This window comes from Lycorma delicatula, chromosome 8 (assembly GCF_047948215.1).
Source record: "Lycorma delicatula isolate Av1 chromosome 8, ASM4794821v1, whole genome shotgun sequence".
NCBI classification, from domain to species: domain Eukaryota; kingdom Metazoa; phylum Arthropoda; class Insecta; order Hemiptera; family Fulgoridae; genus Lycorma; species Lycorma delicatula.
This window is the reverse complement of record NC_134462.1, coordinates 77,647,350-77,672,604: the sequence shown is the minus strand read 5'-3', so window position 1 is coordinate 77,672,604 and position 25,255 is coordinate 77,647,350. Positions and strand designations below refer to the sequence as shown.

The 25,255-nt window shown below is 29.8% G+C and overlaps 2 protein-coding genes across 3 annotated transcripts in view; one reads left to right on the top strand and one right to left on the bottom strand.

Moving 5' to 3' along the window:
- fry (microtubule binding protein furry) overlaps nucleotides 1-25,255 on the bottom strand; it is a 789,794-nt gene that overhangs the window by 260,745 nt on the left and 503,794 nt on the right. The gene's annotated exons all lie outside the window — the stretch shown is intronic.
- The window catches only part of CNMaR (G-protein coupled receptor), a 397,977-nt gene that overhangs the window by 118,667 nt on the left and 254,055 nt on the right, over nucleotides 1-25,255 (top strand). The window contains exon 2 of the mRNA XM_075372346.1: nucleotides 9,523-9,848. Within this exon, the coding sequence (XP_075228461.1) occupies nucleotides 9,531-9,848 (318 nt within the window). The 5' untranslated portion in view covers nucleotides 9,523-9,530. The remainder of the gene's footprint in view (nucleotides 1-9,522; nucleotides 9,849-25,255) is intronic.

Below are 25,255 nucleotides of genomic sequence, written 5' to 3'. Positions count from 1 at the left end.
ATTTTAGGAATCCTCACAACGAGAAAGTTTGATTCGGTTTTAAATGAAAATAATAACTTTATAATTATTATTAATAAAAAAAACATATATTAATAAATATAAAACATATTAAAATGATTACATAAAATTTCATGTGATTTCAAACCGAATTTATTCTCGTTACGAGGTTTCAAAAATTTAATTCAAAAATTTCAGAAAAATAGATTCTGTCGCAGAAAAATCTAACAATGATTCAAGCTACAAACATATTTAAAACATGGTCTTAAAAAAATATATATTAAATAAATCTACCCGTTTCTTGGACCAAATTAACGGGGATAACAACTCATAACCAATAAAAAATTCATAATACTACGTATATTAATCTTCCCTAATTGTTACCAAAATTAGGTGTGTTAGAGAAAAAAAGGTCTTGTATATAGATATTAAGATACCACCGAGTGAAATCAAAACTCTTTAGAGAACAATACAAGAAAAGAAATCGAACCTGAATAGCGGCAAACGAAATTATATATAGGTGGAACTTGGCAACATAAACGGAAACTGAACTCTATATGCGATGGAAAAAATAATGAGAACGGGGAACAATAAGTTGGAAAAGGGAAGTCGGAATCCAATACTCCGAGAAAAGTAAAGGGGAAAAAATTGGTTGTTTAATTTACGCCAGAAGCCAGAAGGAAAAAATAAAGAATTATACGATAAACTGCATTATAGGTACGGAAATAATTAGTAAAAGATTACTTGTGATCGCGCGCGCGCACTTACAACGCTGATTTCAAAAGTAATTAACAATTTTTTAAATATTTTCTGGTTTTTAAAGGACAAGAAAATAAATTAGGGTGGAAATTCATTACAGCATCGATAAACGGTAATAAAAATAAAAGAGGAACAAGAAAATTGGATTAATGTGCTTTGACATTTAACTTCCAACTAATTTTTAGAAGGAAAAATTAAAATACGATTTGGAAAAAAAACGGGAAGGGACTGTAAATAGATTTAAAATTAAGCCTCTTTCGCTGAATATGATATCCATTATAAAAATTTAAATGAAATGTACGGTGATGTTAGTATAACATATTTTCTATTTTCACTATAAGTAAAAAAAAAAAAAAAAAAAAAAAACAAAAAAGAACAACCATGATGCTTTTGGAATTGTTTTTAATATAAATAAGGTAAAGATAACGAGACCGAGAGAAAATTCAGCCAAGAAAAATATTCGATAGAATATATTAATCTAAGTTTAAATAAGGTAAAATGTATTTCGGAAGCGTCAGTTTAAATTACACTAAATTCCAATTTATTTGCAAATAATTCAAAGAGTTGAAGTTACGTACTCGTACAACATTCACAAAGTTATAGCTTTACCGATCCACTTTTTTCTCGAAAAGTTTATTTCACATAAAAACGGAAAATTAAATTTAATGATTAATTAAATTTTTTATTTAAACATTTTTATCTATCTGTCTTTTTTAATACTTTCCTATAATATTATTTTTTGTTTCTATAGGTTGATTATACATATAACGGGGCCGATCATTAATACGATGATACAATGACCTAATCATGATTGACAATCACTCTACAATTCAAAGCATTAACTAACTGTATGAAAACACAAAACCTTACAGCATGTATTCGATCAATATAAAACAGACTGGTATATTAATTAGATGAAAACAATCTTATATATTTACAGTAGAGAACAAAACCAACCCCCCCCCCTACACATCTAAATCCAATAATTCCGAACAAAATTTACAAAAAAGCGTTTTTATTCATAAATTATGTGCAATAAACGAATGAAAAAGATGCACATTTTATCTGATTAGGTGGCCAGCCGTAGGCGATATCAATATGGGGGTAAACAATTTCTTAATGGTACAACTCACATGAAGAAATTAACAACGGGAACAGAAGAAGCTTAATAACATCCAACTATTTTTTCTTCAATCCTATTATATGATCATATTCGATCGTAATGTTAATAATAATTTATATCATAACTATTTATATACTACTTTTATAATAGTATTATATATATATATATATATATGTGTGTGTGCGCGCGCGTGCGCGCGCGCACACACACACACAGAGAGAGAGAGAGAGAGAGAAAGAATACCAAAAAATAAACGCAATCGGTAACCGGTAATCGGAAACGGTAGTACGTAGTTCTCCCGCTAGCAGAGTGTCAAGAATCTTTTTCCATAACAGTCTGCCAAGCGTCGTCACTGGAAAGGTTAAGTCTGACCTCTGTGAAGTGACTGCTTTCAGTTCTTTGTCACGGTACTTTAATGAATAGCGCGCAGCCGTGAAATTTTGCTTCTTACAAGGGTACTGCTATGAGAAAAACTCAAGTGATTTTCGCGTTTCAAAAAAGGTGAATTTTGATTGATGATTTAATGGTTCTGATGATGATTGATGGTTCTGGACGTCCTTCAACTTCCCGAATGGACGAAAATATTGAAAAAAATTCGTGCAATTGTGTTTGAAATCCGACGACATACCATTTGAAGCTAGATTAACTTGAAGCTATGTTTAGTGAATTTTATTGGAAGGTTTGGGCATGAGAAGGCACCTAACCGCTCAGTACAGAGGGTCGCTTGGAAGTACGCCATGCTTTGAAAGAACAGTCCCAAACCGAACGAGCTTTTTTCAAGATCATTACTGGTGACGAATGATAGTGCTACAGTTACAAATCCGAAACCAAAGGACAATCAAGCCAGTACACAATCAACGTCGAATTTCCCAAAAAAGCTTTTTAACTGAAATCAAACATCCAAACATAAAGAAAATGCTACCCTGTTTGTTCAGTATCAGAGAGATGATACATTCGGAATTCGTTCCATCGGGTGAGATTGTTAACCAGGGTTTCTGCCTGGAGGTTCTGAGAAGCTTGTGAAACAGTCTGCGGCAAAAAAGATCCGATTTGTGGCAGAAGGGCGGCAGGCTTTTCCACCGTGACAATGCATCGAGCCGCTCTGTCAGTGCGTCAATTTTTAACAAAAAAAAGCATGGCTTCCTTCCCCCACCATTACTACTCACCTAATTTAGCTCCATGCGATTTTCTTTTTGTTTCCCCTGATGAAGAGGGATCTAAAAGAAAAGCCTTTTGCAGACGTGTATGAGGTGAAGAAAAACACGAAGTGCTGCCGGGAATCACAACAAACGAATTAAAAATATGTTTTGAACAATGTAATAAAAGATTGGACAAATGTATTAATTGCAATGGAAAAGTTTTTTTTTTTTTTATTAAAACAACAAATGAATTCATAAATTAACAAAAACAGACTCTGGTTATTTTTGGGCACCGCTTTTTCATCCGATTGTATACTGCCGATACGTAATTATGAATATATGATATATTACGAAACATGCCAATTTCTACAACGACCCATTAGTAACATATACGAGATCATAACGCGAAATACCGGATCTAAATGGTCAAGGTACGAAAGAGGCAACAAAACTTACGCAATGACACTATTTTCGCTATCAAAACTTACTGCCATAAAAGATGTAATCGATTTAGAACTACTCTGCATTCAACAGTTCTCTACGTGTATTTAAAAAAAAAAAAGTCACCTAGAATCATTGCGACCACGTTCATAGCTATCACGTTCATAAGGTTCAAAACATGGAATCTGGCGATTTATTAACCGAAATAAAACATGGTCATTCCGGCCTATTAATGTAGTAGAACCCTTTAACAAATTTTAATCAATTAAATATAAAAAATTAAATTAAATCTTTTTGACTCGAAATGATCCATTTTTCGGAATTAAAGCACCTCACCTAAAGCATTCAAAGAACCCAAAAAGAGGTCAAACCAAAATTTAAATGGAAAGGAAAGAGTTCTGAAAAATCATTTTGAAGGACACTGAAACAAAAAGATACTTTTACGTAAGAAACTTCAGTCTACTAAAACCTTCATCAAAAAGCAGTAATTTACATTTTTCACAGCTACTTTCAAAAGGGGCCTTCAATATACCCCAGGAAGTGGTTTAAAACAGAAAATAAATCGTTTATAGGTAACAGCATTTGTTAAATTTCCTTTGTTTTCTCTTATGTTGAACTGTTGAATAGTTATTAAAAGGTTCCCATAAATAATCCCTGACCCAATTTACATTTATTTTCTTAAAACTCGACCTTATCATTTGAGTTTTTAATATTATGATACTTCTTTAAGGTTACACAAGGAAAGATTTCACCTTTAACTGTTAAAAAGACGGATTTTTATCGTCTCCCAACCACCACCAAATTTAATCTAACTATAGTTATCATTAAAAAGAAAAAAAGGTTTTGACATAAAATACAATTCTTAGAATTGAGCAACTACAACGTAAATTAACTACGAAACTCACGCTAATACACTGAAAATATTCCTTAATAGGAGTAAAAATAGACGCAATCCCAGGACGATTAAACCAAATTAGAATAATAATTAAGAAACCAGGACACTATTCTTCGGACAATGTTCCGAAATTTGTGGAATAAATCATAGTTTTGTATCAATCAATATAAAAATCATAAAAAAGGATAAAACTAAATGTAAATTCATTAAGTGAAAACGAAAGTAATAATCTCTTCAACTAAAATATAGTACTGCCGCCATCCAAGATAATGTACGAGTATGCCACCAAATCCCACCACTACAAAATATATAGGTGCACGTAACCGCATAATACTTCAATGCAATGACGGAGTGCTGCTTCCTGCAACATTAGCTCAGATCTTTATATGATCATCCTTTTGCAATCTGAGATTTTCCAACAGCTTTCTGACGAGCGGTATGTTCACCACCCAGATACGGTATATACGTATGTATGAGTGACAAAAAACTGGCCGATATTTTTTTTAATTTCGTTCATCTTTCCTTCCAATAGTTTAAATCATTGATTCCCAAAGTGGTCCAGGTGGACCCCAGGGGTCCACGGGAGACTCGACGGGGGTCTACGTTGGCGTGACAAAAAAATGGGGGTACACAATTCGTAAGCGGGGGTCCACGAAAATTCATCTGGTTTCGATAGTGAAGAACTAAAATCTGGCTTGACTTTGCGTATCAATCTAGGCAGATAATGTTTTGAGAAGCTCAGCGACTGTTACTCGTAAAAACTTGCATATTCCATATTCAGTACAACGAACGTGTCGAGACTTGCAAAGCGCCGCCGCCGCCGTCCGAAACGCTTGTTCAGACGTGCAAAGGGACGAAATACGACTTGTGGTGTGTGTGTGCTAGCAATCTTACATGAACTTGTTTGAATCTTCACTAATATAAATACGATTGCCAAGGATAAACATTACTCATACTCATCCTGCCATGGTCGGGCGATATCGTGGGTTTATAAGCCATCTTAAAAGAATTATACCAGAGGTAACTGCAATTCACTGTATCATCCACCGATAACACCTAGTAGCGAAAAATCTGAGTGATAGATTGCACCAATCGCTTCAACTTGTAATTAATGCTGTTAACAAGATATGAAGCAATGCATTGAATACACGTTTATTTGCCCAATTGTGCGATGAAAATGATGAAGACTTCCAACGATTGCTCTTACATACTGAAGTACGCTGGTTGTCGAAAGGTGCATGTTTAACAAGATTTTACTCACTTTTTTAATCAGTTTTAGCGTTTATGGAAGGTAAAGATTCAGATTTAAAAGAAAACCTGATCACTTTGAAAGCTGACATCGCGTATTTGACAGATTTGTTCAAAAAATTTAATGACATTAACTTACAATTACAAGGGGACAGTCTCAATTTAATAAAAACAAAGGGTGTAATTTCAGCTTTTCTTGGAAAATTGAAATTTATGAAGCAAAATATTAGTCGGCGCGTACTTTCCCAGTTTTCAAACTTGTCACAGGTAGAATGCCTTGATGAGGATATTCAGACATACGTTCAACATTTAATCGCACTGTATGATGACTTCAAAATCAGATTTGAAGATATTCTGACGATGGAAATACCACCACGGATCATAAATCCATTTGATGAAACGGAAGGGGAGAATGTGATATTACAAGAGGAGCTACTCGAGCTTAGCACTAATGAGGAGCTGAAGGTGAAATTTAAAAGAAGGTATCAAACATTTTGGCTGCAGGCAGAAATACCAGAAAAATATCCTGGACTGTGGGGAATTGCGAGAAAGCTTTTGATAGCGTTTCCCTCGTCATATCTTGTCGAAAAAAGTTTTAGTGTCGTTACAAACCTTTTATCAAAAAAAAGGAGCAAATTCAATATCACAGAACGGGGAAATTTGCGCTTATTCCTAACAAAACTGAAGCCAAATATTGATAATTTGCTGTCAATCCATCAAGTACATCCCTCCCATTAAAATTGTAACTATTTTGTGATTGTCATTGTAGAAGTTACATTACGTTATTAATGTTTAATTTTAATTATATTACGACAATTTTATTATATTACATTGCAATACGATACGAATAATAATTAATAGTGTAATGATTACATATTTGAATAAATGCAACACAAAAAATATACTATTTTTCTTTTGCTTTTTACTACTCTGAATGGGAAGTTTTCTAAATAAAATAAGTGAGAATTGATTGCTTTCTTGTGCTATGAGTAGATGACAAAAATGTAAAGTTGAATGGAAGCATTTTTTTTGATCGGCCAACTTTACTTTTTTGACATCCACTCACAGCACAGTCAATCAAAAATTAACCAATCAATTCTCACCTTTTTTTCGGAAGCTGTTACTTCGTGGAACTCAGCCGTAACGCAAATTTTCATAGTTAGATCTAATCTTCACATTTTCCGTCGACTGGAAATATGGTAGAAATGTAGCTGCAGGGGGTCTACCGGAACCAGCAAAATTTTGAAACTGGTGTATGAGAAAAATAAGTTTGGGAACCTCTGGTTTAAATCAACATTAACGACACTGCAAAGTCTCAATAAAAGGGTTATCTGTTGTCCAGTAATTTACAAAATTAACCCGTAACAATAACGAACAATCCTTAATAGTTCGTTATCACGGATTCTCTGTAAAAGACATTCTGTAAAAAGACCGGCTAAATAATCCATCCTTCATTCGAATAAACACTTAATTTTTAAGCTCACTCTTTTGTAAATCTTTGCCCTTTTGAACTCAATAAAACACCGAAAACCAATATGAGATTTGGTACAGTCAATAAAATTTCGAACTGGGGACGAAAAATATGAACTGTAATAAGTTGTGTCTTTAAATAATGCATTTGTTAAATGATTCCGGCATTTTAAAAATTTAAGAATGGCTTAAAGAATAGCAAAAAATTATCTTTTGATATAATTTTACAATCAATATTTGCGCCAAGGTTTTAATAACTCTTCCGCGTGTTAAACGATAGTAAACTCTACAAGTGATATCTGTATGAGGTATTATCAGTATAATAATACTGAAGAAATACTGAAGAATAATACTGAATAATACTGAATTGTTTTTTTACTGAAGAAATACTGAAGAATAATACTGAATAATACTGAATTGTTTTTTTCCGAAGATATTGATGCTCAATATCTTCGGAAAAAAACAATTCTAAATAGTACCGCTTGTACTTCCGTTATTGGAACGTATAATTATTTTTTTATATTTCAACAAACAGTTATTCCTTCAGATATTTGAAAACGAATCTAAGAAAGTTGAACACCGTTTCTAGAATCTGCTTACAGAAGACAATGAAACAAGTAAGAAATTTTTGGGTAACAATTAAATGTATATAAGAAAATACACACACACACACACACACACGCGCGCGCGCGCGCGAGTCGTTTATGCCCGATAATCAAAAAGCGGCTTTAATTGTAATAAATTAATCATCATACTATTAAAAACAAAAAAAATAAATGAATAAGAAGAAATTCATAATTAAAATAGCTATTAAAATAAAAGATGAAATTAAAAATAAATCTTGCACAGCAAACAATAATTATAATATTCAATAACTTAAAGATATTATATGAAAATTTTAAATTTTGAATATTTTAAGTAAAAAAAAAAGAAGAAAATAAACTTTGCAATTTAAGTTTAGAAAATCATGGCATGTACGTATACTAAAGTTGAAATGTAATTTTAAATTAAGGATAGCTAACACAAAACACAGTTCACTGAGAAACAAGTGCAATCTGTGAATGTCTCTTTAATTAATTAATTAATGTCATTAAACTTTAAACAAACAGCCATTTAAAGTTTAATACACAATCATTATCAAATCATCCTTACTTCCGTAACACCAATACACAAACAGTATAATGACCTCTTCCATAAGATTTTCATAAAAGTAAAAAAAATAATACCGATCAATAATACTTTTTTTTTTATATCAATGATTATGAATGGTCATTAAAATTACGCTTGTTTCTAATCCTGAATAATTATCATAACGAACTAAAAAAAGTTTTCGATTTCAATTTATTTAAAATTAAAGTATTTCCTGAAAGAGGAAAATATATTATTACCATGCTAATGAATTTTTAGACACTACTAATTAAATGTAGCGGAATCCTCTGCTTACCTTTTTAATGCATATGAAACACGCACACAAATATAAATCGACTACAACTTACAAAATTTTATTTCCGTGAATACAAATTTCATTTATTTATTATAGTCACGTAGTTGCATCATTATTACTTAATATAACAACTAAGCGAAGCGAAATCCAGTTTTAACGTGACATTCAAAGAACAACTTTTTTGTAATAATTTCTGACTTTATCTCTAAAACAGGATTATAAATTATGATCTGTGTAAATTACTTATGTAATAAATAATTATACATTTTTCATTTGTTTTTAATCATTTCTTTAACGCATTTACCTTCCCATACGTTTTACATATTTATTTCCATAATATAAAGACTGGCATTATGAAACTAGTAATTTATTAAAATTAGTAAAAATTTTCCAAATAAACCCACAGTTATTTGCAAGAATAATTGAAGAATTTCTTTAAAACAATAATCATTTTTCAATTTTATACATAAAAATAACGGTCTTAAAGTAAACTTTTTTTTACAATTTTCGGCGTAATAAGCCTCATTCAACCGGAATAAGTGATTTTTTACTTATTATTTCAATTAAACAAAAAATTCTTCAAATATCCCTAATTTTTTAAGAATTTCTCAGATGAGAAATATTTAATATCTTATACCAACTCTATCAAATAAATAGTGACTAAGAGATACGAAAGTTAATAAACTTTAATTTAAATTTAAAGGAAGGTTAAATTTGAATGGCTGAAAGAATCAACATCTTTTCCGGAGCAGATGTTACGATAAATCTTCTTAGCGATAGTAGCTGCATAAATTAACTATTCCTAAAGCATTGCGATTATTAATAATAAAATAAAGGGGACTATTTGTCCCCCTTAATAATTCGTTCAATAAATGAAATTGTCAAAAGGGAGTATTACAAATGTTTTGAACGATACTAATAGATAGTTAAAAAAAGATTGTACGAATAATATGAAAATTTAATTTTTGTTATATATCTATTAAAATTTCTATTATTTCTGTTACAGATGACGGAATGAACAACGAAACTTATAAAGAAAACTATAATTTAACAACTACAGACGAGCTGTTCGAACGTGAAATTATAAATATCGTACAAATTTATTACTTACCGATAGTATGTATATTTGGCGGCGTAGGTAATGCGCTATCGGTTTTCGTATTTTTTTCAACAAAACTTCGGAAACTATCGTCTTCGTATTATTTGTCCGCTTTGGCTATCAGTGATACAGGAGTTCTTATACCGATATTTGTGACATGGTTAGAACTTGTTGATATAATACAAATATTCAATAAACCAATAATATGTCAAACGCTAGTCTACATGACACACGTAAGTAGTGTATTTTATTATTATTATTACTATTAGTGATTATTTAATATAAGTTCTTTCAAATGTGCTGTTCTTTATGTGAAACATCTATCTACTTCCAAAATCTTAATATAAATTCCAGAGTAATAACTCTGGAATTCATAAGCGGAATGTTTCAATTATTATATTTATGTAGATTGTGAAACAAAGAAAATACAAAAAATTCTCTCATGTTTATAAATGTGTTGCCCGAATTGGCTCTATCCACGATGCGAATTTTTCATAGCCACATAAATCATATAAAAACATAAAATTGTAAAAAAAAATTCTGCTTATCTACGGTTTTTAGCCTATTTTTTAAAAACAAATTCAAAAAAAAATATCTTTTCCGAATTTACCTACAAAATCGTATTAATAAAAAAAATTAAAAAAAATTTTTTTTTGTTTATCAACGAAGGTAAAATTGAACAAGATGAAGATATCATTTTTATTGGTTTAATGTTTACCCTTTTATTATCTTTCTTGAGATAAATTATATATACCCAACCTACAAAAAAGCGTTCACTAAATCGTGGTGGGAGAAATCTGGATTGAAAGTTTAAATGGTTTAAATTAATTTTTGAACTAAATTTACGGTTTTGGAACTGATAAAAGCAATAATTATTTGCATTATTTTTAATTTAATTCTTATTCTAAAATCAAGGCTAAGAAGTATTTTCAGCTTACAAAACAACTTCTAAAAAACTATAAAACAAGTGTTTTATAGCTTCGTAAGCAATTTTTTCTGTTATCTAATATTATCTATTACAATTTTTTTGGAACAAGGAATAAAAAATTCTAGACGTTGTACTGGTTATTCTATGGTGAGTTGAAGCAAAAAAAAAAAATCAAATTTATACCCCCACACTTAAATTTTTCCTATGTAACCAAAAAACTTTAAGAGCTGTTTATTTTGCAGGAGGGTATTCATAGTGATATTTCATATGCAGTCTGAATTTACTACGCAATAATTTAAAGACATTAAAATATCAGAAAATAATTATTATTATAATTTTAGGAACGAAGAGGTCAAAATCAATAAAAGAAACGATTATAATACTTTAACTAAATGCAGTCCAACAAAACGGTGAATGCCACAACTGCGACATAGGACAAGACAGCACAGAATTAGGCACACGAAACGAGATTGTTCACCAAGGTTTTGTACAGTACTGGGATATTCATGAATTTTTATGGAAGAGATGGTTAGGATAAAAAAAGAATTCCTGATAAAAATCTATATTCATCGTAGAAGTTTTTTTAACAAGTAACAGTTCTCACCGAATAATTTATACGTTACATTACATACAATATATTTTAATACAAATTACGAAAATTAAATCTATTGCATTTATTGTAGGCGACGAATAAATGGGTTTTATTATACACTTTAATTTTAAAGGAAGGTGATTAAGGTTAAAAAGTAAACAAAAAATAAAGTGATAAGAAAGAATTATAGCAGTTACCTTTTGATGATAAGACATTAACAAAAAAATATATAATTAACCGGTCTGAAAAAAAAATAAACAGGATACTTACGTTCTGCGCAATAATGATATAAAGGTAAAACACATTTACAGAGACAAAAAAAAGTTTGAAGTAAATAAACCGTAGAAGGTACTCTTATTTCCTATTTGTTCGACGTGATCACTCAATCTAAGGGATGAGTCAATTATGACGTTAAATAAAATTACACCATCAAGTTTAAGTGAGCAATAACCATTTAAACAGTAAAATCTTACTATGTACTACTATATTACTTTTAGAATTTGTTATAAACTCCATCATATATTTAGATTTATCAAGAAACGGTTCGATACTGTAAATTATTTTATTATTAGAATGTTAATAAAAATTGTGGTACTCAAAACCATCGCGACGTCATCTGAATATACAAAAATCTTACAATTCTTTAGATAATTCGGAAGATCATTCTCATAAAAAAAGAAGAGAACAGGTCAATTAATTGGCTTGCATTACACCGTTCTAGCTTGGTTCGAGTCACAATCTCAAATTTGATCGAATATTCTGGTTGTTTTACAGCATTCTTAATGAAACCATCGGTCAAATCATAAGCGACGAAAAGTATTATGAGAGTTGGTACCCCGAATCTTAACAAGATAACAAAAAACTGTGTGAATGGAGTCAACGTTTGAATACAGCGCTTTAAAGAATACGCCAACAAAAAGTACATAAACAGCTAGAAAAGACTTACATCTATTAAAAAAATGAATTTCATTGAAAGCGATTAATAAATGATAATGAAAATATTTTGAAGCTATAATTATAAATACTTCTATTTTGACACTTCAGGATTAATTCTAACAGTTTTATTTTCATAATTATTACAATCAAATGATGATAACTTTCATGAAAGCTTTCGTATTTATTACGTAAAAGTAGACAAAAAGTATTGTTTATAAGTAATAAAGACACTGTAATAAATAATATGGACTCAAAGAGAAATAAATCTCTATTTACGAGAATAAAAATGTATTTATTAACAATACCTTTAATTAATATGAGTTAAAATCGAAGCAGACAGAGAACGGATGCAATGCACTCGTGCAACATGTGATAAGCACTTGGAAACTGACATTTCGCATCGGTTGAAAAATTCCTGGTGACGGGGAAAACCGGCGCGAAGCCCACCAGCCGTGTATGTAGCGCGAGAGGCGACTGACCGGCTCAAGAGAGAGTTTTTTTCATAGCGTAAGTTACATCGATTGAATCAGATAGAAATGTTCAAAACCAATTATATGGTGTAGTTTGAATGGTGTTATCTAAGTGAATAGTTTTCGTTCCGGGTGTAGATAGTGTTAACAAAAGCAGTTTAGAAGATTTTGTACCGAGGCAAGAGGTATCCAGATTCTCTGAAAGCAGTCATTCGTAAGTGAGAACTAATTCGCTAGAAGTACTGCAGGAAATGTCCATACTTTAGAAATACGGATAATTTCGTACATACAATTATAACAAAAATACTCATTTTATTACCATATGATTTGTACCCTTTCCAAATTAACTTATGATGTTCAAATATAAATACATTAGCGGAGTATGTCATAAATACGACACTTGGATAACTGCCTTGGCACGTGTACACTGTACACGTGCATGTGTACGTGTACACGTGCATACGTGTACTGTGTACGTGTACGTTAAATGTTGAATTTTTGAGCTAAGGTAAGCAAAGGACAACCCTATTATGTTTTCTTCTATATTCTGACTCCAATATGGTACTAGTTAGGGTTAGTTTTTTGTTCCGACGCGTTGTGGCGCATTAATTGTATGTTGCACGTAATTTGACAAAATTGATTGATTATTCAACTAATATTCAGATAAAATTAATTTATTATTTATAGCAAGGTAGAGAAGTTTGAGTGTATATTGCTATTGGATTAACCAGTATAATTACGTTATTATGATTTAGGATAGTAAGCCGATGCTGCTGTAGTGTATATATTTGAACCAGAGAAATTGAATGGTTTTCTTTTCTCTGATAAAACCTGAGCTGTTTTGCTTGTTTTTGAGCGGTTATTTTGTTTAATATTAAACTGTATCCCTTGAAGGACTTCTTACACGTCTATACATGTCCATTTGTTAACGGTAATCGTAGTAGTAAGTATATCGAGTAGTCTGCGGGAGCTGCACGGTATTCCGACATCGCCCAAATCTTGAAATTCCTTGGATGGCGAAAGACCCAACTTCTGTAAAACGAAGAAAAATGTAAATTTAAGTAGATTTTGGGACGTGGAATGGTGCAGCAGCGTATATGCGGGGTCGGATAAGGAAAATAGTAAGCGTAGTAATAAGATCTTCGTCGACGTGGTTTGTATCGGTGAATAGGATTTATCGTTTCCCTTACGTGAGGGAGGAAAAAGTTAGTTATTTCCTCAGTAGAATTTTATTCCACTGATGAACCTGTCCACCATCTAGCCGGACCACCCCGGCCGTTACAGCGTAACACATTTTTTCCCCTTTTAGTGCAGATTTACGATAATAAAACACAATTATTTACATACTTTGGAAGTACGGACAATTTTTTACATACAATTATAACAAAACATCAAAATTAAGTAAACAATTCAGGAAAGAAACTTACCAAAATTTTATTTTTCTAACCATGTAAATAGCATTTTTTTAGAAACCTTTTGAAATTAACGACTCACCTAAAACAGATTAGAAACACAAAATAATTTATAAATAAAAAAAAAGAGTTTATTTTATTATATTACAAACAGATACAAACATAGCAGTTTAAACATAAAAAAGTACGTATTTTTGAGCTGCTTAAAACTAAGAGTAAACAAAAGGATAAAGGAGTAATAATGAATAGGATAAAAATAAATTTTAAAAAATAAAACTGAAGTAATGAAATAAAAATAAAGAAAGGAAGAATATGGAGAATCAAAATAAGACAAGGAGTAAGAAAGAAGTCAAAGAGTTTTATTATTTGAGAAGAAAAAATTACTAAAGTTGGTGATGATGTAAGCAGAATGAAGAGAATTTCAGTAAAGTAAAAAGAAATTTAAAGTACCAAACGTAGTTAGAGAGAAATTCTTTAAGATATTTTTCACTGACTATAACAATTTATGGCAAAGAAACATTGACAAAGAACATACATTTGAAATATGATGTTACAGGACAGTAATGGAAATTGTACACATCAATAAATAAATTAAAAAGAAAGTTTCAACAACTGCAAAAGAGAGGAATTTGTAGTATTGACTTGTAAATATAAAAACGGGATTGTAGGTAGATATTATTACGTTGATTCTATACAACGTAGAGGTAACGTCTCTGTCACTCGGTTCGGATCCCGATCAGGCTTTTTATATTAGAAAAAATCCATCTTCCACCATCATAATTAATAAATAACTTAGTGAGCATCAGCTTGTTGTTACTGGAGAAAATAAATGGTTATACTAAAAATAATTTCCCTCCCACAACAACAAGAGTGTAAAAATAAAATCAAACAAAAATATTTTTTTAGTATTGCATTTATAATAAACGACAAACGGAAAGTTTAAAACGTCCATCTTTTGCCAGTATGATTTCGAAGATTTGTACCAAATAGCAGAAGACTACCAAATATGAATTTTACGTACATTAAGTTCCATTACGCAAATTAAGCGAGGATTTTCATCAGAACAAAACTATGACGGTTTACTAGGCCGTTAATTTTGAAGTATGCTTCATCACACTACGTCACTGGGTTAAAGAAATGAGGAACTTCATAACGAATAATAAATTTCTCACAAAATTCTATTCTTCTGTCAAAACCACTTCATGAAGTGTAAGAAATATTCTTATCGATAACGAAACTTTCCTTTATAAACTAATCTAAACTTGTTCTGGGTATTTCCAGCCTGATGGGACATTTCTTGGTTAACGTTTGAGGGTTCTTCACTAATTTATCAGAAAAATATTGCTTTATAAAGTGCAAACGATTCTAGGACTACGTAATCGTGGAGCATTTCCGATGCGTTCCCTATTTCCACTTTTTACGTTCAATTTATTTTAATATCGGTAGGTCGGTAATGGAGAATTATGTAATCTCAGGTAGAATTTTCACGGACGGCAACAGTATCCTTTTTTTTTAAAGAGACAATCAAGCATAAATAAAAACTTGTTCTTTTTTGGTGTACTTGAACGCCATTATTTTAATTACGAATACAAAATTACTGTTTTTGTTCTAAATGAACCGTAACCGTATCTGCAAAGTATAATTTTTCCACCTGTTATAGAAGTTACATATGCAAGCATAGGAACTTGGTCTAAGCGTGTCGTGTATATTTATTTGTTTCAGTTAATAAATTCAGGTGTAAAAGAAAGCGTGGATTATAAAAACGGCAAAAGAAAACAACGACGTAAATGTAAAAAATAAAAATAACAGATAATAAATTATATAGAACTTAGGCTGATAGAAATAATCGTGGAAATAAATCAATGAAAAACTGCAGAAAACTATTTATTCAAAAAGAAAAAAAATTGCAAGAATTTGGAAGAAAAAAAATTCGCAATGAAATACAAATAGCTGTAATTAAAAGAAAGCAATAAAAATATTAATTCACTGCATCATAATTTATTTAAAAAAAAATTGTTTTATATTAATACATATTCATAAAAAATTAACAAAATAATGGCATCACGGTGTTTAAATGCTTCTATGCAAATATTTCGCTGAATTAACAAAAATACAATCTATTATATACACATATATATATATATATATATATATATATATATATATATATATATATATATATATATATATAGAACATTTACTGAGATGTGTAGGTAGTGTTATATCACATGAAGATGACAGTTAATGGCAAATAAATCAAGTTTCTATTGAATAATAAATTAACACGGGAAAGAAAAGAGCTTTCTAAAAAGTTTATAGACGTATAGAAAACTTGAATAAATTAATTTTGAGACTTAACCCTTCCCGACAAAGTGAATTACGATACAATGTGTATTTTCCCATTAATAAAATTAATTAATGATTTTACTACGAAACTCTAAACAGATGAAACCAAAATTTATTTTACTTTTTAATCTTATAAATTCTCGTCTAATTAGAATGAAAACCGGATCAAAATTCCTAAAAACGGTCAGAGAAAGTGTTAATTTTAATTGATTAATTTTAGTTTCATGAGATCATTTACAAAATACCAACCACAAAATAAGTTACGGAAAAGGCTGTTTATATCTAAGTTTTAGATTTAAAAAAAAATGTTTCATAAAATTCTATTTTCATTCATTTTTATCCCTTGACATTTTAATGTAGTTATAATGAATCATAAGTTCGTAAATAAATGCAAAATATTTCCGCTGATAAAAGGTCGAGCTATTGTAAAAAATAAAAAAAAATATATATATTTTCAATGTTTCGTAGTAAGGTTCAAATTAATACGAAATAGGAATAAACTACACGGATTTTCTGCCTTCAGCAAAGAACGTGATCCTTTTTCGATCGTAATTCGACACACTCTAATTCGAATTTGTTATAAAACCAAATATATAATTTTTGTTTTACAATTAAATATTGTAATTTGAATTTTATCCCTAACACAGCCTTTATACTTTTATAGCTTATCAAAATTTTTTGTAAATACTATTAATTTTTTTCATAATTAATTTTACTTTTAATGCCCTTGCTTAATTGTGCATCAGTGGCATCTTACAGAAGCCAAACTGATGATGTGATATGTATCAGATTTAGAAGGTTCAAAAGACGACCTCCGGTAAAGTCCATCGGGATTAGTAGGTGGCGAACGGGATCGTCACAAGGCGGTGTGCCTTCCCCTACGGGGGTCAGGATGTATGATTTTCGTTTTAAAATTTTATATTTTAAAATATTGTCGGCCGCCATTGGAGAAAAACATAGCAAAAAAACCGTTTAGTTAGTTTCATATTTTCCTATTTCTACCGTAAAAGCGGAAATTTTTAGGCAGCAAAAGATAAATTGCTTTTATCAATTTATTTTTAATAGGCTTAATAGTCTTGGAGAGATATATTTGGTTTAAACCTAATAGAACTGAATATACTTTCATTTAATACTAAATTAAATTTAATTACATGTGTTATATCTAAAAAAAATATCCAACTGTTTCATATGTATATTAATAAAAGCCTTCATACAATAAATAAAAAAAAAAAAAAAAGAAATGTTAAAAATACTTTTCTTACGACTTTAAAAATCAGACCACAACTCACTCCCACATTTATAGCTGTATGTCAAATTCACACGAAAATAATTACAAAATGAAGTGTAAATGTGAACTTAAAAAAATATGGAGACAGAAATAAAATCCAAAGATAATTTTATTTATTTTCTACATTTCTTCAATTGTACTTTTAATATAATAAAATATATTTACCGTAATAAAAAGTTGTACAATTTAATTAAATTGAGCTTTAAACCTTATATTCGATATTTTAATTTATTTCGTTGAAATAAGGGACGCTAAATAGGCAGAAAAAGTAAAGTACTGGTAATATTAAAAGTAAAATAAAATTGAATAAAAATGAAACATAATAAGATTAGAAAACGGTGGAAAAGTAAAAAAGAAATAAAATATCATAGTCAATTGAAAAAGAAAGGAAAAAAGAAACACCATACTCATAAATTTTAAATTAAAAATAAATTAGTTTACATACATTTTATTACACATTTTAAGTTACATCATAAAAATAAATTAATAGAAATAATTGCAGCAATAAAATAAGAAAATAATTTTGTACTACTCAATATAGCATATTTTTTAATTAAAAAAATCAAGAGCCTCAAATAATAATACAGAATGAACATGTGTAACGTGCTTATTTAGTGTTAATAATTCTAATAAATAATCAATAGAATAATATTAAATTTTACACCGTTTTAACAATTACGGGATTTAAAAAAGTTCAACTTCCGAGCAAACTTAAAATAAATAATAAATCAAAACAATTTTAATGAAGTGTTTCGTAGTAACTCAGAGGTCTGTCCCTTATCTTCCAATTTAGGAAGTTGACAGTTTGAAGCCCCGGCCGAATCGGTTACAAGTTCTATAAATAAAGTAATGAGACTAGTATTTTTGGCAACCAAAGTGACAACACTGTAAAGTTACTAATAAACATATGGTTACATGAACAGCTGACTTATATTAGGCATTATTATTTTTAGTCTATTCTTGCCACGTGAGACGTAAATAAACTTTTTGTGAAACGAATATTTGTTTGCGTCACAAAAATGAATGATACTAATTATGAGCAAGTTCTGAATCATGTTTTCTGTTAAACTCGGTGTCAATGCTACTGAAACTTTTTCAAAAAATTGAAAAAGGCGTAAGGAGATGACGCTCTGACCTCAAGTTTTTATATGGTTTAAAGCATTTCAGATGGCCGGGAATCAGTAGCGTACGGTCCACGCTCTGGAAGACCGTTATCGTCAAAAAGTGACAACAATGTTGAGCGAATCAGAGACTTGATACGGTACGACCGGCGATTAATTGTCAGAATGATTACAGAACAACTGAATTTGAACCGAACCACAGTCCATCAAATTTTGACAAACACATTTGATATGAAAAAAGTTTGTGCAAAATTGTCCTAAAAAACTCACTGTTGAAATGAAAAATAACAGGGTGAAAGTGTGCCGCGATCTTCTAGGGCGAATTGAAACTGACCATGATTTTCTAAAAAAAATGTTGTTACTGGTGATGAATTTTGAATATTTGAGTATGACCCAGAAACAATAGGCCAGAGCAAAGAGTGGCACACTTCAACAAACTCACCACGTCCCAAAAAAGCAAAAATGAGCAAATAATAATCAAAATCATGTTAATTTGTTTCTTCGAAGTAATGGCATTGTTCATAGGGAGTTTTTGCTTACAGGACAAACAGTAAATCAAAACGTTTATCGAGAAATTCTTGAAAGCCTGCCAACCAGGACAACTGGATCATGACAATGCACCTTGTCACACTGCACTCTCAATTAATGAGTTTTTGGCAAAGAAAGACATTCCTGTAGTTCTTCAACCACCTTATTCACCTGACTTGAGTTCCTGCGACTTTTTTACTGTTTCCGAGTTTAAAAAAACACCTCAAAGGACACCATTCTGGAACAGTATAAAACATAAAAACAATGTAACCGACCATCAGAGGGATATTCCGGTTTCTGAGTTCCAACACTGCTATAAAGAGTGGTAAAACCGTTCGAAGTGTTGCGTGGTTTCTCAAGGGAACTATTTCGAAGATGATAGAGTCCATGTGTAATTTGATTGTCAATAAAAAGGTTTTCTGAACCAGTCTCATTACTTTATTTACAGACCTCGTATACATAAAGTGCCATCCTGTCAGTAGTGCTTACTGGCCATCAATCTTTACTATTATTAAGCTCTACGATGAAAAAAATCACACGATTTACAATCGTAATTGATTGTGAAAAGTTTATTTGGAACTAAAAATACCCTAATTATAATAGCAATTGCGTAAGCCCTATTTCTTCAGACATTTTACCGATCAAGGAGGTGCATGAATATTCCTGTCGAACTTTTTGTGTCGATTACTTTTTTTGTAGATAAAATATCCAACAAGAAAACTATAAAAATTACTGTATTGAAAAATAATATAAGATAAAATGTTTATTAAATTTCTGAGAAAGCCAAGATGCAGTACAGCAGTAACAACAGAAGCAAAAATATAATTAAAAATGTCGCGAAAAATGTAAGTTCGAGGTATGGTTGAAAGACAGTCTGGAAATGGTGAGTGATGCTAAAAATGAAAAGTGAGAAACCTCGTGTTCATCAGCTGATTGAGGACGAAAACATATTGCATAAAACAACTAGGTCTTACTTTTGGTACTAAATAAACTTTTCACGAACAATTACGATTGAAAATTCCGTATTCTTTTCTTTCATTGAGAGTTAAAACAGGATCTCGATAATTGGGTCAATATATTTTTTCCTCGTGAACCGCAGCAGGTGATGTTAACAAGATACAGGAACATTTCCTACCTGTATGGGAACGCAGACGGCATTTGCATTATTTGCGATGCAAGTAATTTATGTAATTAGCGAAACAAAATTAAAAATTTCATTAATTTTTCTCCCGCAAATTTTGACACATACTACGATAAATGAATGCAACGATTAATATCCTAAACCAATACTTTTATTTTAGTCATAAAAAAAGCTGGAAACGATGATGCTGGAATTCCTCAGAGTTTGAATAGAACTTAATATTCAACCACTGTCAATGAAAAAAAATTGAAATTTATTATCACAAAGTTCGTTAGAACTTCGCCGGTAAGAGTCCGCAGAACTGGACGGCACGGCAAAGTAAACAAACCGTGTTTACAATTCTAATCATGACCTAACCTAAACGTGAAATGAAAATGGAAAAAAAGATTAAAAAATAAACATGAAAACATTGTATTTCAGTTCAATTAGATTAGCAATAAAGAATACTTTAAAAAAGTATCTCGAATTTTGTTAGAAACGTTTTTTCTTCCATTTGATGAACCGCGGGAATCGAATATGTCACTTTTTCCTCAAAAAGGTGTGTTTACGAATTGCACCGATAGTTAGCAGTATTTGATAGTACTAGGTAGCGTACAAAAACTTGGTAATGGACTTGAAATAATAAAATTTAGAAGAAAATACACTACAGTTTGTTTTAATAGTAAATGCTCTTCTGTAAATGAAAGTACTGAAGATAAAACAATTTTTTTAACTTCCTATCACTTCATTAAAAAAAAATAAAAATAAAAGTATTACAAAAGATTATAGCTGCTAATAAAACACAAAAACACGAACAGTAGATGCAAATGTAACAACAAAGATTTGTTACATAAAACAGAAATAAATTCGATTGGTAAAATTTTTATTCCACAATTAGAACTATTTGATGGAGAAATAAAAAAAAAATTCATTTAATACTAATAAAAAAAGTGTCCACGGATACGATAAAAATAAAGGGTTACACTTACAAAGTAATAAGTGCAATAATACACCACACATCTTTGATTCGTGAAGATCATTATACTAGTTTGATTAAAAAAGGAAATATATGCTATGAAGTGAATGACATGACTATCAACAAAAAAATTAGCCGAGAAATTAAAATAAAAATTTATATTTGTTTATTCTAGAAAGGCAACAACTTTTAATGATAAATCCATAAGACAAAAATCAGTAATTCATAAAAAAATAAATAAAAAATAAAAGAATAATTAACAAAACGCAGTGACATCCAAAAAAAATTACAATGAAATTGTAAACCATACAGTAAGAGTCTCGCAGATATTATTTCTTCCGCCCAAAAAACAAAAATTTCCGTATATAAATAAAACTGTTTTCTTTTTTTTAAATTAAGACGGATATCAAACAGTCTGATGTGGGCATCACATGAATTCCTTGTACGCCTATTAAATTATATATACACATTTTTTGCAGCACTTCCTTTAAACTTATTTCATTTGAAAGTGAGATATAATACTCCAATTCTTTAATAAAGTGGACAGTATCACAATTACTGATATATTTAGTTTTCATTAACATCAAATATTTATGCAATTATTAATTCAACAATATTGCATGAAATATTAGGATAGAGTAAAAGTCCCTTTATTACTCGTGTTACTAGATCAGTATTATTTGTATCTTCGTGAGTTGCTGATTTACAAAAGTTTTAGATTTCTGGTGTGTCGTATAAATAAAAGTTAATAATAATTAAACTATTACGTTTAGTGAACTCATGTATACTGGTTACAAATGTTAATTTCGAGCTTACGGTGTAAAACATTCAGTTTTTATTACTGGATTATTTGGTGAATAATAAAAAATTAAAAAGAAATAATCATACAGGAAATAAAAAGATAACATGAAGAAGTATATCTCAAAAGCACGACCAGAAGATGAATATGAAGGAGATGAAAATGTTAAAAACAAGGGAAGAATAAAAAAAATTAAGAAATGATTAATATAAATACGAAGAAAATGGTAAACCAAAGAAACACTAAAAATATTAAGAGAAGATGATAAATATAAAGAGGAAGAAAATGTTAACAAAGAAAGAATAAAAATGAAGGAAATGTTGCAAACAAAAATAGAACAAAAAACATTAATAGAGGATGATAAAAAAGAGGGAGAAGATAGTAAAATCAAAGAAAGAATAAAAAGATTAAGAGGATGATAATATAGAGAAAGACAAATTTGAAAACTAGAGAACATGCAAACACATTAAGATCAGAAGAATATCAAATCAAAGAGCGATTAAACGATTGGCGACATAAAACAAACGAAATGATGATCAACTCCGACTTAAGGAGAATATTGTCAGGCAATACCAGAGGAGTAATGAACTAAAAGATAAGAATTTTTTGCCTTTTATTAAAGATCGGGCACGTGTGCCTTAGTGTATATGTTGTTCTTGTGAGGGTCTATTTTTCAATCACCCTGTAGTTAATTTTAATATAGATAAAATTAAGCAGAGATTCCAGAATTAAATATAATTAAACTAGAAAATCCAAAAACAATGCTATTATAAATTATAATTTTCTATTAATATTAAATAATCAGATGTTTCAACAAAGTCTATTGCATACACATAAATGTAATAATGCTTAATAAATTATATATACACATTTTTAAAAGTACAAAAAATTTTATTTCACTAATAACCTCGATTTTTTTACATATATTTTTTTATTATTTATTGTAATTTTTTTTACAATCACAGGTTAATAATTATAAAATCAATATATTTAAATTAAAAAAAAGTTAAAAAAATTAAATTAAAAAAATGGAGATGAAGCCTGATTCGAACCGATGTGCCTTCTCTTGTAAGATCCAAATAGTTCATTAGCACTCAAAAGGGGAGGTGCACAACTAGATGTTACAACAGTCCTAAATCCAAAATTTCAACATACTACGGCTAATCGTTTTTGAGTTATGCGAAATACATACGTACGAGCGTACGTACAGACGTCACACCGAAACTAGTCACAATGGATTCAGGGATGGTCAAAATGGATATTTCCGTTGAAATGTGAAAATAAAGATTTTTCGCGATCACAACTCTTCCTTTACTTCGTACAAGGAAGTAAAAAGCTAAGACACTACATTTCTATTATCAAAATCGGTTTTTAATTTAGAATTTTGTTTAAAAAAATGTCACATTAAATAGACAATAGATGTATATCTATTGAAAATAGAGAAAAATTTGTTACAAAACTCTTACCGGCCCGATTTCATTTACTAAACAACGAATAATCATAAGAAATATATTTCTTCTGTAAATGTGATATGTATTACATATATAAATAAAATCGGGCCGGTAAGAGTTTTGTAATAAAATTTTTAATTTATTGCTTATTATATGGAACGCTTAAACATTGTTTATTATCTATTATTGTACATCTATTGTCTATTAGATATATTTATTTTAAAACAAAATTCTAAAATAATAACAGATTTTGATAATAGAAATATAGTGTCTTACCTTTTCTGATATCAGTTCGTTTTGTTAAAAACCATTTTTATTTATATTAACCAAATTTTTGTTTTTTGAGCGGAAGTAATGATATCTGCTCTTACCGTACCATTTAAAAATTACCATTAAAAAATTACACTCTTGTCATCCTCATTTATACTTTAATTAAAAGAAACATTTTAGAATGATTTTAAACCCGAGAAAAACATCAGAAATTTAATATTGTAATATGTTATAAAACATACCAATAAACACGTAAAATGCACACATTTTTGAGATACTAGAAGTCAAAGCGTTTACATTTAATACGAGTATAAAGGTTAGAAAAGCTTCTTTATCTAAAACTCGCTTGATTTAAAAAAAAAACCATACATGTAATTGCATTAAAAAGTTTAAAAAATCGATTGAATCCTCCTTACGTTTAGAGAAACGGTTTCTCTTTATTACCTTATAACCCACCGATAAGGGTACTTTCCCATCCATAATCTTATTCGGAGAATAGTAATAATAAGAAACATTTCACGCAGATAAGTTTGATGAGTAAAAAGTTTTTATAAATCTTGTTTGTAAAAAAGGATTGTTTTTTAACTCTATTTCCCATGATTAAATAAAATTCAAATCTTCTTATAAAAGATCTTTTTCATAAATCTTTAACGGTATTATTTCTTTTTTGTACACACGACGATATCACTTTCATCATTATTAGTTAAAATTTATCCCAGTAACGATTTTAGTAATTTTAACTCTTTCGATGAACTATTCGTTACTTCCCCACCACATCATTAGCATAAGAAACACATAAGAATCCCGTGAAGAAATGGAAATAATTTCAGGACATGCTCTACAAGTGAAAATAAACGATTAAACGTTATAAAAACGGGTCCGAAAATTCTTCGTTTCCCGGTTATAACTTGCGAAAAATTTCGTTCTGATTTCTGTTCAAAGTGAAAAATGAAGCCTACTGGAATTCTTTAAATTTAAAATAAGGGCTAAAATTTGATTGGTTTCATAATGTTTATGATCAGAAAAATTTAATAAAACAGGTCATGGAATAGTACATTCACTAATTTTTTATAAAATGATTGTAAAATACAATCTTTTAGGTTTGATACAGAACTTTGCAAGATTCCTAATAAACAAATAACATTTAACAACAAAATTTGCAATAATTTACTTCTGAAAAAAATGTATGTACTGAACATAACAATACATAATTTTTTGCCACGTTTTGGACTTCATGGTATTAATAAATTTCAATTTTTAAAAATCTTCTTCATGTTCAGTTGACGTTTCCGACATAGATTTTCTCATAATTTTATTATCAACATATTTTGTTAGAAAATTTTGTATTTAACTTTTAACTAAACAAAGTTATATGATATCAAACCACAAAAATATGTTTTGCT